General features: G+C 47.0%; 1 protein-coding gene across 5 annotated transcripts in view; it reads left to right on the plus strand.

Moving 5' to 3' along the window:
- Positions 1–1,663: 1,663 nt before the first annotated feature.
- FGFR2 (fibroblast growth factor receptor 2) overlaps positions 1,664–14,838 on the plus strand; it is a gene marked incomplete at both ends in the record, with an annotated part of 97,658 nt that continues 84,483 nt past the window's right edge. For 3 of the 5 annotated variants that reach the window (XM_080911303.1, XM_080911304.1, XM_080911306.1), the window contains one exon: positions 1,664–1,829. In XM_080911303.1, coding sequence (XP_080767429.1) covers positions 1,664–1,829 — 166 coding nt within the window. The remainder of the gene's footprint in view (positions 1,830–14,838) is intronic. The other 2 variants (XM_080911307.1, XM_080911305.1) reach the window with 1 other exon arrangement.

Raw genomic sequence — 14,838 nt, forward strand, 5'->3', positions numbered from 1 at the left:
AGTCAAGGAGTTATCTATTGGGACTTTTGGCTTTAAGAAGAAAGAAGACTTGGGGAGCAAAAATCCTTCAAGCCTTCTAAAAACACTGGGCTCCTGAGTGCATGATCACACACACACACACACACACATACACACACACACATACACACACACACACTCACACACTTTCCTGGCTTCTGTTGTTAGCTATACCATTTTACCTGTGCTTAAAAAAACAAAAGCAAACAACAGCTTCTGATTTCCCCCCTTGGAGATGGTGCACCCTCTGTGCCTTTTAATCTCAGTGAGGGGTGAAAGGAACAGATTTTAGGATGGGGAGGGCTTCAGGGAAGTTCTGGCAGTGTTGAAATCCTGTGTCATAACTGAAATCATCAAAAGCGCGGGATTAGACTTTCTTTCCTCGTTCTCTCTCTTTTTCATTAAAACACTCTCTCATTCCCTGTCTCCTAAAGTGTGCATTACAGGATCCAAAAGCCCGTGGTTTTGTCTGATCCTTTCCTGTCATAGGTTTAAGCAGATTCTCTGAAGCTTAGGCATTCTGACTCAGGGCTTAGTCACTGAAGACATCGAACAAACGTAAAGTTATTTGTACTGTAGTAAGCTTTCTTGGGAAGTTCTCTGCTTTGGATCTAGTACGCCGAGTGCCCCTTGTAACTGATACTTTGGAAGTTTAGCCAATCGGTTAGCACATTAAAAGTTCCCAGGCCAATCGCGTACAGCTTGTACCGATCATCACCATTACTAATAGAATCTTGAATTATTCATCAGCGTTTGTATCTGCGCCTTATCTTCGCCTCCTTCACATAGGTTGAAGGTATTTAGTCAGCCTGTCTGTACACTGCTTGTAGTCAGTGGAATCCCCTGGTTGGATTAAACTCACTTTTTGTAAAGGCTGCTTGGCGAAAGATTGAAATACACGCCTGCATTTGAAAATGAATTCTGACAAGTGTAAACTGGTGGGATTTTTTTTCTTTTCTTTTTTTTTTTTTGGAGCCTTCCTGAGATTCTTTGATTCTGTTGGTCTCCTTTCTTTCCGAGAACCATTCTGAATCGGGGACCCGCTTCTCGGCTCAGCTGAAATGCGGTTCTTAGAGCAAACCCTTCCTTCAGTAAGCTCTTAAAGGCCAGCTGGAATAAGAGAAGTTAATGAGGCTGGTCGTGCCAAGCCCAGCGTTTTACACTCGGTTTTTTTGCAGCTGCCCTTGAAAGGAAGGAAGGTCAAGTCGCTTCAGCAACCTGGTACCTTTGATAGTGGATGGAAGGGCGCGCTGCGTGGCCGGGTGGCTGGGTCCTACAGTGATGGTTTATCTCTGTGTCTCTTAAAAGTAAGCTTTTAAAAAAGATTAGCCTACTCCTGCTTGTGGACGCTTCTGGAAACACCTGGGACACCGAGGTGAGGACGGAAGGCTTTTCCGATAATGAGAAAGAACGTGTTTGCGAATGTATTGAGAGGCTGAGAAACGGTTTTATCCCATCTGGGTTTAAGCAGGTTGGCACCGGGGAGAGACTGAATCTGGTTGAATCTTTTTCAGTGGCAGCGGCAACAGCAGCAGCAGCAGCAGCAACAGCAGCCTGAGCAAAGCGGCTGCAGCGCCCTGGCTCCTGAGCCCCCTGTGGGCTGAAGGCATTGCAGGTAGCCCATGGTCCCAGAAGAAGTGTGCAGATGGGATTACCGTCCACATGGAGATATGGAAGAGGACCAAGGATTGGCACTGTGACCATGGTCAGCTGGGGGCGCTTCATCTGCCTGGTCTTGGTCACCATGGCAACCTTGTCCCTGGCCCGGCCCTCATTCAGTTTAGTTGAGGATACCACTTTAGAACCAGAAGGTAAGTTCTTGCATGTCATTTTAAGGGTACCAAGTTGTTGGGGGATGTGTCTGGGGGGGGGGAGTGGTCTTTGAATGGAAGGCCTGTTTCAGCCAGCTGTCTTATGAGGGTGGTCTCTCTCCACATCTTCCACATCAGAGTTTAGGAGGGAGGGTCTTGGCTCCCAGGCATGAGTGGAGTGGTTTGGTTTGCTCTGTTCTCTGTGCTTGGGTGAGAGGCAGCGGCAGTTTTTGTTCAGCCAGTGGCTTGCAGCAGTCTGGAGGGGACGTGCTTGGCAGAGTGACTGGCCTTCTGCTGTTCTTGTCTAGATGGAGGGAAAGCCTTGGATCACTATCTTCTGGTTAAAGGAAATGGGCAGCCTCTGGAGGCTGGTGTTTTCTCATATTGCTTAAGAGCAGAGAGGTCCCGAAGTTGAGCACCAAGAGCCTCGCCATGCTGGATTGGTGTTTAAGCTCGTGTAAGCTCTTTGTGCTCACGCCCAACATCACAGACGGGCAGTTTTTATGTTGGGAAGATTCGAAAGTGAATTTGCCAAGAGTCTCCCCCATCCAAGGAGAAGCCAGATTTCACTCGTGTTTGGCTTTGCACACTTGGTTGCAGATGTGAAAAGCTAGTTGTGAGGACATGGCTGAAATGCTGAGCTGGGCAAAGAGCTGGTCCTTCTCTCAGGTCCTTCAGAGATGTGGTTGATAGCCAAACCTCTGCTCGGTCCAGCCTGGGGATCTGTCAGCAGGAGGGAATATTGGTAGGCGAGTTATTTTTTGAGTGGTAATCCGAGCGTGACACTGCAGATCTCGGTACTCATCGCCACTTAATGAACGTGTTTGCTGAGGGCCCACCTGGTGCCGGCTGGCTTTGGAGTCCGTCACGGTCCTGAGTGCTGGCAGGTCAGCTGAGTTACTGTGGTTATACACCCTGAATCAGGGTCCTAAGGAGCAGTGTGTTCATCCAGAGGGGAATGGTAAAGGGGAGGGGACAGACCCCCCTAAAGGATATCCCCAAGGATGGCTTGTACCCATCTGAGAGGGGGGGTCCCAGTAAGATCCACCCAGGCGCCCTCACTGTCTCTGTGTGAAGGGGATGAGTGATGGTGGGGGGCACACAGATGCCTAGAAATGCTGTAAATTACCAGGTGTCTTTGGAAATATGGTAGGAGTTTGCGTCTGAGGTGTGTTCGGTGGCATACGAGTCACACCCATTTTTGGAATCTTGTGACTTGTCCTGTGACGTCAGGGAGAGTGTAATTCGCAACAGTGACATGTTTTCAACGGGTTTAATGAGAAGGGAAAGGATTGGGTTTCTGAAAGTCTGGTCTGTACTTCTTTAATTTTGCTAATAATTAAAATGGATGTCCCCCTAATTGCTGGTTTTCCCTGGAGTGTGTGGCTCGGCACAAACTAGGGAAGCTGAGCTGAGATTTCCTACAGTGTGGGCTTCAGAAACAGCCCCGGTTAGGAAAGAATTGTCATTTTTCATTTGGACTCTCGGGGCAGTGTTGCTGTGAGTTGATTTCAATGCAGAGTATAAAATGGCCCTGGACCATCTCCTGGACTGTGTCTAAGTCCCTAAGAAAGGTTACAAGATGTTTGTGTGGGTAGGGAGAAGACAGGTGGGGAGAGGAAGGACAGTGGGCTGGAGTCCCCCAAATGGCTCTTTGTGTAAGAACTGAAATCCAACAATGCTCACATTGTTGAAAGCAGATCCCACCACCTGGGGACCTGTAGGTACATGTAAGGTTAGGGAGGAAGACTGAGAAGTCCCAGAAGTTGTAGGTCACACTTTGCCAATGCCCCTGGGTACACTTCGCTAGGTTCAGAGTTTGCACAAGGCTCGAATCACATCCAGAGTCAGGAGATGCTAAGAAGAAAAGAAATGAAACATGCTTTAAGGTGTGGAGCTTCGCCAGCACAGGCTTGCAAAATGCAGAGAAACCTCAGAGCCTCAATTGCCTCTTCTACTACTGAGTTTGGTGGAATCTCTTTATCAACAGTCGTTGAACAGTAACATCCTGATGCCTTCTGAGGACTACCTCAAGAGGCTTAGTTCCCATCAGTGACCTGGACACAAAGAGCAGAAAGCACAGCTCCTGGAATTGATGGTGGCCTTGGCCCTTACCATCCCCAGCAAGTGGGGACACTGTGGTGCCAGTTCTCTGTGGGGCAAACAAGGTACCCTGAGATAAAATTTGCTTTTGAAGGGAAGATGTGGTGATGCTGGATTTCTGCAGCGTCTGTGCGTGATCTCCTGACCGTCAGACCAACATTGCCACTGATATCCAGGCGATCAGAAGGCAGTCAAGCTAGAGATTGGGCTCCACGCTAGGCTCTGGTGTCTAATAGGTGCATCCCTCCAGCGGCCATATTTGATGCAGCCGGAACTTCAGCTAAGACTGAGTTCAGCTTCCATCTTCTGAAGCCTTACCACGGAAGACATTGGTTTGCTAATTTAGAGGCTCAGTTTAGATGATTCCTATTGGGCCAGACAAATATGTAATCAGGAAGTTCCTAGAAAGAGCCGGTGCCTTCCTACTAAGGAGCCCCTCTGCCCCTTTAGGGAGATGTTATGTTCAGCTGTGTAGTCCCGAGTAGTATATATAGTCCTGTAATGTATGTCCTCGTCCTGAATCCTATCCTGTCTCTGGACACTTTCTCAAGTGGCAGCAGCAGGGTTGGGTCAGGTCAGTTGACCTAAGACAGCCAGCCACCTCTATATGGCTTTTGCTCAGTATTTCAGACTAGAAATGATCATATCCGACTGGTCATCCCTGTGACAAAGGACAGCAGTGTCAACAGTTGCGGGTTGTGGAGGGGTGGTCCCCATTCCAAGTACTGCTCTGTTGATTCATATTCTGAATGCTCCCAGTGTAGTCAAACTTGATTACAGCCAGCCTTGGCTCTTACTTTCAGATTCCCCCTGACGTTGTCACCTGCTCTGGTTAATTAAGTCATTGTTGACACTAAGGGAATCTGTTTACCCCAGCCCAGTAGGAGCTAAAATAAAAGGCTTTCCCAACCCCAACCCCTTAATTACTTTCCCACCCTCTGCTAAGTGAAATGTGCAAAGGGACAGCCTGAGAGTGGGGGGTTGGAGTAATTTACATGCCTTAAAAACACACACTAATTCTTGGGCATTCTTCTGGGGTGATGCTGTTCTGGATTGAAGTGAGCTGAGCCTTTATGAACTTCACCAGCAGAGACCTCGGTGAGTGTGAGGTCTACGTGGAGACCTGCTGAAGGGTTTTTTTCCCCCCAGGGTAGTTCAAGTCCTTTGTCAGAGAGTATCCTACATGCTGTGGTCTCAGCCCTCCACACTTAACTGCCACTTTTAGAAGAAGAGAAAAGAAATATCTGCATGGTGCAAGTGGATGATTTAACATAAGTCTTGTGTTTCCCATTATCTGCATGTGTTGCTCCTCGGTGTGAGTGTGAATATTTAAGAGTTGACTGTAACCTGATAGTTTGCTGACGAACAAGGGCTTATTCTTGGTCAATTAAACCAAATGCAGGCGCATGCTGTTAAACACACAATGAAGTACACGTCCTTTATTAGAATATAGTGTATTTCACAATTCATGGGCAAAGAACTGTGTTTAATATTACTTCTAGAGCAAAATTCTGGCTAGCCCAGAAAATTGGCATTTATATAATTCTCTCTAGCTGGCTTCCACTGATCTGACCAGAGCAAGTTTGTGTGTGTGTGTGTGTGTAAGTGCACTCACGTGTGTCTGTCTGTTGCCTGTTTATTTCAATCAGTTAAAAAACTAAATTACTTAACAAAATAGCCTCCCCTTCTCACTCAGCCAGCCTCTAAAGACCTTTTGCTATTTTTAAGTTTTATTTTTAATTAATTTAAGTTAGGTGTATACGTGTGTATTTCTGCGTGGGTATGTCTGGTGTGTGCTCATGAGTGCAGGTCCCCCTGGAGGCCAGAGGTTTGTGAGGCCTGGCAGCTGGGTCTAGAAGTGAATGTAGATGTTCTTCAGGAACAATACATGCTTATAAAAGCTGAGCCATCTCTTCTGCTCCAAGATATTTCAAAGTTTTTTTTTTTTGACTTTTTCTTTTGTTTTGTTTTTTTTCGGTTGAGGGTGAGAATTCAAATAACCAAGCATTCCAATATGAGATGTTTCCAATATCTGCTTTAATGAATAATTACATGGTTATGAAATAACTGGGGTAGTGTTTAAACAGGAAGGGGATGTTTAATGTTCATGTTCCTTGTGGGGTGCATGCAGTAGCCCTGTGTGTGCAGTAACTGTGTGTGCAGTATCCTGTGTGTGCAGTATCCTGTGTGTGCAGTAAGCCTGTGTGTGCACTATTCCTGTGTGTGCAGTAAGCCTGTGTGTGCAGTATCCTGTGTGTGCAGTATCCTGTGTGTGCACTATTCCTGTGTGTGCAGTAACCCTGTGTGTGCACTATTTCTGTGTGTGCAGTAAGCCTGTGTGTGCAGTATCCTGTGTATGCAGTAACTCTGTGTGTGCAGTATCCTGTGTGTGCACTATTCCTGTGTGTGCAGTAACCCTGTGTGTGCACTATTCCTGTGTGTGCAGTAACCCTGTGTGTGCAGTATCCTGTGTGTGCAGTAACTCTGTGTGTGCAGTATCCTGTGTGTGCAGTATCCTGTGTGTGCACTATTCCTGTGTGTGCAGTAACCCTGTGTGTGCACTATTCCTGTGTGTGCAGTAACCCTGTGTGTGCAGTATCCTGTGTGTGCAGTAACTCTGTGTGTGCTGTATCCTGTGTGTACAGTAACCCTGTGTGTGTAGTATCCTGTGTGTATAGTATCCTGTGTGTGCAGTATCCTGTGTGTGCAGTATCCTGTGTGTTCAGTAACTCTGTGTGTGCAGTATCCTGTGTGTGCAGTATCCTATGTGTGCAGTATTCTTGTGTGTGCAGTAACCCTGTGTGTGCAGTATCCTGTGTGTGCAGTATCCTGTGTGTGCACTATTCCTGTGTGTGCAGTATCCTGTGTGTGCACTATTCCTGTGTGTGCAGTATCCTGTGTGTGCAGTATCCTGTGTGTGCACTATTCCTGTGTGTGCAGTAGCCTGTGTGTGCAGTAGCCCTGTGTGTGCAGTAACCCTCACACTTGCAGATGGTTTGGCCATTTACATAGTTAGGGTGGTCATGAAAAGACAACTAAGTCCCTTTCATCAGGGTCTATTACTTTTTTTTTTCTGACTGAGTCCCTGGGATTGGTTCAGTTGGGTGTCTTGTCTTGGAATTACTTGGGGGGAAGGGATACTGCAGGCTGTTTTACAGATACTTCTGGGTTTCCTGTGCAGAACTGTCCCTGTAGGGGCTGGAGCAATGATTCTGTGATTAAGAGCACGTCCTCCTTTTGCTGAGGTCCAGTGTTGGTCCTCATTATTTTAGGTCTAGCTGCTGGGGAATCCAAGCCTCTGACCTACTGTGGCCTGTCCTTGTCCTTACTGTCTTTATTGCTTTGTAGAGCATGATGGGAAAAAAATCCAAGATGGTAGTCCCACTGGTGACTAAAGCCTTTTCTTAAAATACAGTTGGTGAGCAAGGTGATGGTGGTGCACACCTTTAATCCCAACACTTGGGAGGCAGAAGCCAGTAGCTCCTTGAGATTGGGGCCAGCCTGGTCTACAGAGTGAGTGCAAGGACTGCACAGAAAAACCCTGTGTCAGAAAACAAAAAAAAAAAAAAAAAAAAAAAAACCCAAAAACCAACACACACATACACCCAACCCCCACCACCCACACATGTGCACACACACACACACACACACACACATACATACAAACACACACACACACATACAAACACACACACACACATACAAACACACACACACACACACACACACACACACACACACACACACAAGTTTTGTAAAACTTCAGGTAGTTTTACAAAAGTGTCTTTAACCTTTAGGACTAACCATACCATTCTTTTGTGCTGGTGGTTTGTTTTTTGAGATAGACATCTCCTGCAGACTGGCTTGAGATTTGCCCTGTAGCCTAGGTTGGTCTAGAACGTTTAACACCCCCACCATGCACCCCTTTCCCCCACCTCAGCTTCCACTCCCAACTGTCCATCATTTTTGAAGAGCATGTATCTTGATTTTCAGTAGTTTTGAAAAACGGGGACTTGAATTTTTGGTTTATTTATTTTTACAAGTACATGTGTTTCGCCTGCATGTATGAATATGCACCATGTATTCTAGTGTTTGCAGAGACCAGAAGAAGACTTTCAGTCCCCTGGAAATAGTTCTATGGGTGGTTGTGAACTGCCATATGGGTCCTGAAATAGCCCCCAGCGGTCTTCACTTTACCCAGGGCTCTCCAGCCTGTGATTAAATGTGGAATGTGCTGCCTGCTTAAGGCCACTGTAGGTAGTGATGTGCTTTGTAGACTTTTTTATATTTTGAGAATAAAAGAAAATCCACTACTTGCTTTTGATTGAGTCAAGTCAGGGAGCTAAACTGTCACATACCTTCTTTTAAACTTCTTGTCCAACTAAAGAATCATGAATCCCAAGCCATTTCTGGACAGAGAGAATTTCAGGTTATGGTGACCATGTTTTATGGGGCTGTTAAAAATAGCTCATAAGGAGAATGCTGACAGACTCAGGAAGGAGAACCTGGCCGGTGTGTTTATTTGTGTTATTTATGAAGCACTTTCCCGAGGCATCTCAATTCTGAGCACTAAAGAAATCAACTCTTATAAATTTTTTCCTTGTTTCCTAACCCTGAAACTTGTTTTTTACTTTGCTATACCCAACGGTTTACAAATACCGTTTTTTTTTTCTCCATATGTGTGTGACCAAGTGTTTTAAAGGTATCTAACACCAAAAATGGCCAACTTGGTGTGCTTGTTAACGAATTAAAATGAGGTTTTTGAGACTAGAGATCTCTGTAAAGTTAATTTGGAAACCCTTCAAGTTCACACTGAGAGCTGATAGTTGGCTAGCTCTAGAGTCACGAGGCTTGCTTCAAGCCGCCTCTTCCCAGTTCCGTTCCATCCCTTTGGGTTTCCACTAAGACTGTTGCTTAGCTGATTGTAGCAGGTACCCTGCTGAATGTATAACCTGTACGGATATATGTTTCAGATTTAAAACCACTTGAGTCTTTAAAGACTAAGGAGTCCTGATCGGACATTTGCCTTAAAATTTTAAGTAGAGACTAGTAAAGTTGTTTTGAATAGTATGTGTTGTGCTTTCTGGAGGTATAATCTCAGAGGAAATTGCCCTTGGGAGCTGAGTTTAAAAGTCTCTACTATCTACTTGACCTTAGTCAAGTGAGATAACCTGGCTGAAACACCAAGATAATATATCTCTAAACTGTGCAGATTGAATACACACTGAACTGTAATTCCTGGCCCAGCACTGGTGCTGGGGAAGTGCTGAATTCTTCCCATCCCACACCCTTATCAAGATAAATAAAACCCATATTTCAAAGACCTAATATGATACTGGCCTTGTAATCTATAATGATAAATGGCAAATTTTTAGACATTTAAGTAGAAAAGAACATTAGGCCTTCCTTTATCCAACTCTTTTTTTTTTTTTTTTTTTTTTTGCCCTCTTGGGCTTTTTGCAAAGCCCCCTGGTGTTTAGACAAATGACCTTTTGTCTACCTAGAGCCTAGATGTCCAAGGCTGACTTTTTATTTTCATTCTTTTTTAAACAAAGTCAACTGTAGCCACACATCACATAGTGAGAATATGTCGTAGACATAAATATATTTTGGCAGGAGTCTTCTGTTTGAGGTTTCTAAAGGATCAATGTTGCCAGTGAAAGGTGGTTGGAGAGGTTGGTGTAAGCTTGGTTGGGTGTGTTGGGTGTGCTGTGGTGCGCTGTGCTCCGTCCAGGCCAGTGAGGAACCTGCCCACCATAGCAGGTGATGCTTGCCTTTTGCCATCTTCTCCTGTAATGCCATCTTCCATTTGCCTGCCAGGGGAGCTAGGCTGCCTGGAAGGGAAACTCAAGGAATTGTGCTGGGATCCGGAGTACTGGAAGAGCCGCATGGTTCCTCTGGGAGGGGCTTATGATGGCGGGGTGGAGGGTGAGATCACGTTCTTCAGCTCAGTCCTTGGGATCATGATGGTTTCCGTGAGGCCGGATGAGCTCATTCTCTTCATGCCGTGCCTTGTGTTAATGACGGTGAAGGTCGGTGATGCTGATAGCAGCCAGGCCATCATCAAGCGCCAGTAGTGTCTCACACATGCTAGGGATGTTGACAGGTTGCCCCTTCCCAATGGGCAGGCGGATCCCAGGATCCCGTTTCATGAATAAAACTTTTTACAATTCTTAGCGATGCTGTGGTTTCCGGACAACTTCAGTGACCACACACCTACCCTTTAGGTGAATTTATTGGTGGAAGATGGATTTCACGGCTCATATCTCCTTCCTCAGCAAGAGGATATTTGATGGGGTGTTGGACACCCCTCTTGTTTATTTTTCTTCACCCCTACTTTGAACATTAAACTTCAGAGGACAGGCTGGTTGATTCTGTTCTTCCCTCATCTACCCACGCCCCTTCCTTATGAAATTCTTTGAAGAAAAGTTTCAGGCAATGAAAGTTTTCTAGTGCTTCTATTCTCTAATACTTTTTATAATGGCCTCTGATGACGTGTAGGGAATTGGTCTATACCCTCTGCTGCCAAGGGGACCAGTGGGACACAAGCACAGAGTCCTGGATGGTGACTTATGCTGAGCCCCTGGACAAGAGTTCAGAACAGGGAAGGGCCATCTCGTTCTTGCCTGTCCCCTCCTAACCCATCGCTAGATCTTCTTTGCTCCGGGTCCTGCCAAACCTTAACTTCATTGCTTGCTGTTTTGATAGCATTTCAAGCTTTTCCTTCCAGCATTTCTGCCTTTTGGCAACAAGGTGGAAAATCAAAGGCCACCTGCACAGGACTACCTGGAATTCCTTCAGCCTGTGGTCATGGAAGTGACAGGTGTGGAAGCCCTTTCCGCAGTACTTTCTCCAGAGATTAGGGACTCCTCTATCTTTTCTCCACCTTCTGTCTCCTCCCCTCTCCCCCAGGGGAAAATGAAAAGAAAAAAATTCCAAGAACTGAAGGTTGGAAGCCAAGACACCCACTCCCCTTCCAGCTTTGGCCAAGAATGATGGCCCTCGGGGGGAAAAAGAAGTCAGGAAATGAAGCCTGTTTTTAAAGCCAGCAAAGCTCACTTTGGTGGCTTAAAAAAAAAAAAAAAAGAGAGAGAGAGATGACCTCTGGCCCGGGTCTGGAGGCACTGACTAGGATACAGATCTTTGTAGAGGTGGGTTGTGCAATGGGTGGGGATGCTCAGAGGCTGCAGGTATGAAATGAGGTAGCATCACTGTTGACTGGAAAGACCCACATCTGCTTTCCCTCAGAGCTGTGCAACCCTTGCATATAATTAGCACTTCTCAAGCTGGGATGGAGAAGATACCATCTAGAGATGTGCTTTTCCATCTCGGGGTACTTCTCTTTGCGTTAGTTTCCCGACTTATCGGTTGATCGGTTGACCTGGGGTCTCCTTGAACGTCTGATTCTCGGGTCTCCACCTCCTGAGTGCTAGGATTGTAGGCACCACCATAGCCAGTTCCCATCTTGTCTTTGCTGTAGGAAAGTGTGCACCCTCGAAGGGGCGGCCAGCCTGGGGAAGCTGCGCCATGCTGTAGCTGCTCCTTGGTGTCTCTTTCCTAAAACCTCACCTCTCTGATTGGTTTCTTGCCCCGCCATCATGGAGGCAAAGGAAATGGCAAAGGCTGAGAGGCCAGAAACCCACCCCCCGCCCCCCGCTGGTCTTGGGCAGAGGAAAGATTACTTCCTTGCCTGGCACAGTGACACACCTTGTCCTCAGGAAGCCACAATGTTTGGGCGCATCGCCCGGATCTTCCTAGATTCAGTGGTGGAGTCTGAAGGGAACTACTCTTCAGATTTGTTTGCTTTCTGAAAGCCTTCCCCTCCAGGCAAATCTGAGGTCTGTGGGGCAGGAGAGAAAGGTTAACCATGGTGGTGCCATCTTAATTTGGGACTTCCAAGCAGATGTGGCTTTTGGTCCTTCTGGATAGCATCCCCAGACAGAGAATCCTTGATTTTTCCCTGGGAGAAAATTGTAAACGGGATCCTTCAGGCTCCGGCCTGCCTTTCTAGGTTAACCAGCTGGAATGGCGTGTCCCCCAGCTCCGGGACGATCCCTGCCCTCTCCTGGACACAACTTTCTATGAGGGCACTACAGTCTACCATTCCTCTCGCAGACATTCCCTGCCAGCTTCCATGCAGAGCTGAGCTAGCTGAGCCCCAACAACAGGATCAAACCCATTCCAAGAGGAAGGCCATCTGTTCCTCAGTCTCCAGCTGCTGGCCCCTCATTTGCAATTGGCTGGAAAGCTTTGGAGGGGACTGGTCCTGGGGACACATCTGCAGTCTCTGAATGGTGCTGTATCTGGGGTCCTGCTGAGAAAAGAAAGGCCAAGCCCTTTAAATAAACTGGCTGAACAATATCCCCCCAAAGGTCTGGAGTCAGAGAAGCAGGAGTCCTTGCCCTCTAGGACTAACTCTTAACCTCCCCTTTGTTACCAGACCACTTTAAAACTATTCCTTTATTCAGAAAGTACTTACCAAGCGAAGGAGGGAGGGGCCGCTCCCAACAAGGAAAATGTCATATAGGATTTTGGACATCGATCTGGCCCTTAAGGGAATTAGAGGGTAAATATCTCCACTTGAGTGCATACCATTTATTGAATATTTATCTCAGTGTCAGAGAGGCAAGCTTGTTCTAGATGCAGCGTCTAAAGAGCCCCGGGCAACACGAAGTTCAGCCTCGGGAAACACCTGCCAGTCCCCCTAGTTCATTGAGAGCAGGTCCTCTCTCTGTAGCTGCTTTAGGCGCTGGGATTCTTGGGCCTGTCTGTGGTTTGCTGTTAGAACCCTTGTTTCCAGCATGGGGGTGGGGTATAATAACTTAGCCTACCGCTGTAGGGACTTCCTGTAGGGACCTGGGTGTAACTAGGTGTGTGTATTCACACCTGGATATAACAGGAGTGCAGGTACTATTCACCTTGGTTATACTGACAGGGTCTCTCGCAGACCGGGAACTTACCTTATAGGCTAACCTAGAGGGTCAGCAGGCCCCTCTAATAACTAGCTTTCTCTCTTTTCTTTCTTTCTTTCTTTCTTTCTTTCTTTCTTTCTTTCTTTCTTTCTTTCTTTCTCTCTTTCTCTCTCTCTCTCTCTCCCTCTTCCTCTCCTTCCTTCCTTCCTTCCTTCCTTCCTTCCTTTAATGTGGGTTCTGAGGAATTAAAGTCATGCTTGCAAGGGGAGCACTTAATGGACTGACCGAGCTGTCAGCTCAGCCCCAAAGGTACAGTAAGCTGTAGGCCTTGGGCTCACTGGCTTCTTGAAGGAGGTGTTAGGCATGGTCTGGATGACTGGATGAGGACCCTGCAGGACCTGCAGATGTTTAGTTCCACTTGAGAACCTTGCAGGAATCCTCACTTAGGGAAGCAGCCTATATAAGATGTGACAGATATGTTAATATGAAAGAAAACCCTGGTTTGGAGTCAGAGGAATGCAAGTGGATATTCCCGGAGCCCTCTAAATCCTCTGCTGACTTGTTAGAGTCAGGTTGTGACCCATGATACCAAGCCCCAGGTGGCCCCTGGCTGGCGCAGAGCTTCAGGTAGAGAGCACTTGCCCTCTATGCCGAGGGCTTCCTCTCAGAGTGTTCTTCACATCAGGGTCTGTGAGAAATTTACCAGAAAGCCTTGGGTTCTCTCCTTGTCAGAAGCTGGCCTTACTGGTGTCTCGGGGACAGATGGGGGTATTCAATATGACCACAGTCTTTCCTGGGTCTCTAGACAGAGGGTTTATAACTTGGTAGTGCCATCCTCATCCGGGAGCCCGTGCGTACCTAACCTGAGCACCCAGTCTGTGCTCTAGGCTGACCCTGGAGGGAGGTCCTTACACAGGATAAACCTAGGTCACTGCATTTGTTTTCCCTCCTCCCACCCTCTTGGAATGTCTCCATGAGACAGTTGGGTGAGGGGGTGAATATATCTGTGTGTTTTACATGGATAAAACATAGGTTGTGACATCATGGGGACTGGGTGATGGCATGTGTCATAATAGGAATCAAGAAATCTTACAGATTGAAACATTTGGGCCGGATTTTGAAAACTGCACAGGAACCTCTCAGGTGGAGAGCAGTTTGGATACAGGGAACAGGGACAGAGGACAGACAATACCTTCTGGCTAGGCAAGCCACCATGTGAATGAAGGAGAGAAAAGGGAGGGAGAGAAAGAAGGGGTGGAGAGAGGGAGAAAGGGAGGGAGGAATGTGGTACCTGGAAAATGATGTAAATTAATTTTCTAGAGAGACACTAAACTAGATCTTAAGACTGTATCTTTATTGATGGGTACATTCCATTCAGGCCTTTGACTCTTTAGGTGCCCTTTGCCCTTTGATGTTGTAGCCACAAGGGAGAGCGGCAACCTGGCTCCACATGAGATTTAGCAGACTTTCCTGGTGGCCTTTGTCTGTCTGTGGATCCAGCCCTACATGGCAAGATTTGGTGAACAGGGTGTCCCAAGGAGCCCCGCAGACCTTAGGAAGCCTGTGCTTTCCCTTGCGCATGTGCCTTCAGGACGCAGGAGGCCTGGGCCTGGCTGGCCAGACTGTGGATACAGACTCCTCTTTGTGCCTCTGAGCCATGAGTGCTGGGTGCTTTGACATAACTTGTAATGCCAGTTTCTACTTCCTGGGTGCCATGGGCTCTAATGGCTGAGTTCTCTGGGATATACTCTCAGAACAAAAGGTTCCATTTTACAGTTCTTGCTCAAGCAAAGCACCAATAACTGGAGGTGGGGGGGGGGTTGTGTGGCTGCGCAGATGAGAATTTCGGTCTCGGGGGCATACGAATTGAGTGCATATGCTGTGACTAGTGACTCTGTCACTTGGACACTACGTCATGACAGGATTGGGTGGGAGGAGGGTTGCAGGTGGGTTCGGAGCGAAGCTGTCACTTTGAGTTCGGGTATTGGGTGATA

The sequence above is a fragment of the Micromys minutus genome (assembly GCF_963924665.1).
Source record: "Micromys minutus genome assembly, chromosome: 2".
In the NCBI taxonomy this organism is placed as follows: Eukaryota; Metazoa; Chordata; class Mammalia; order Rodentia; family Muridae; genus Micromys; species Micromys minutus.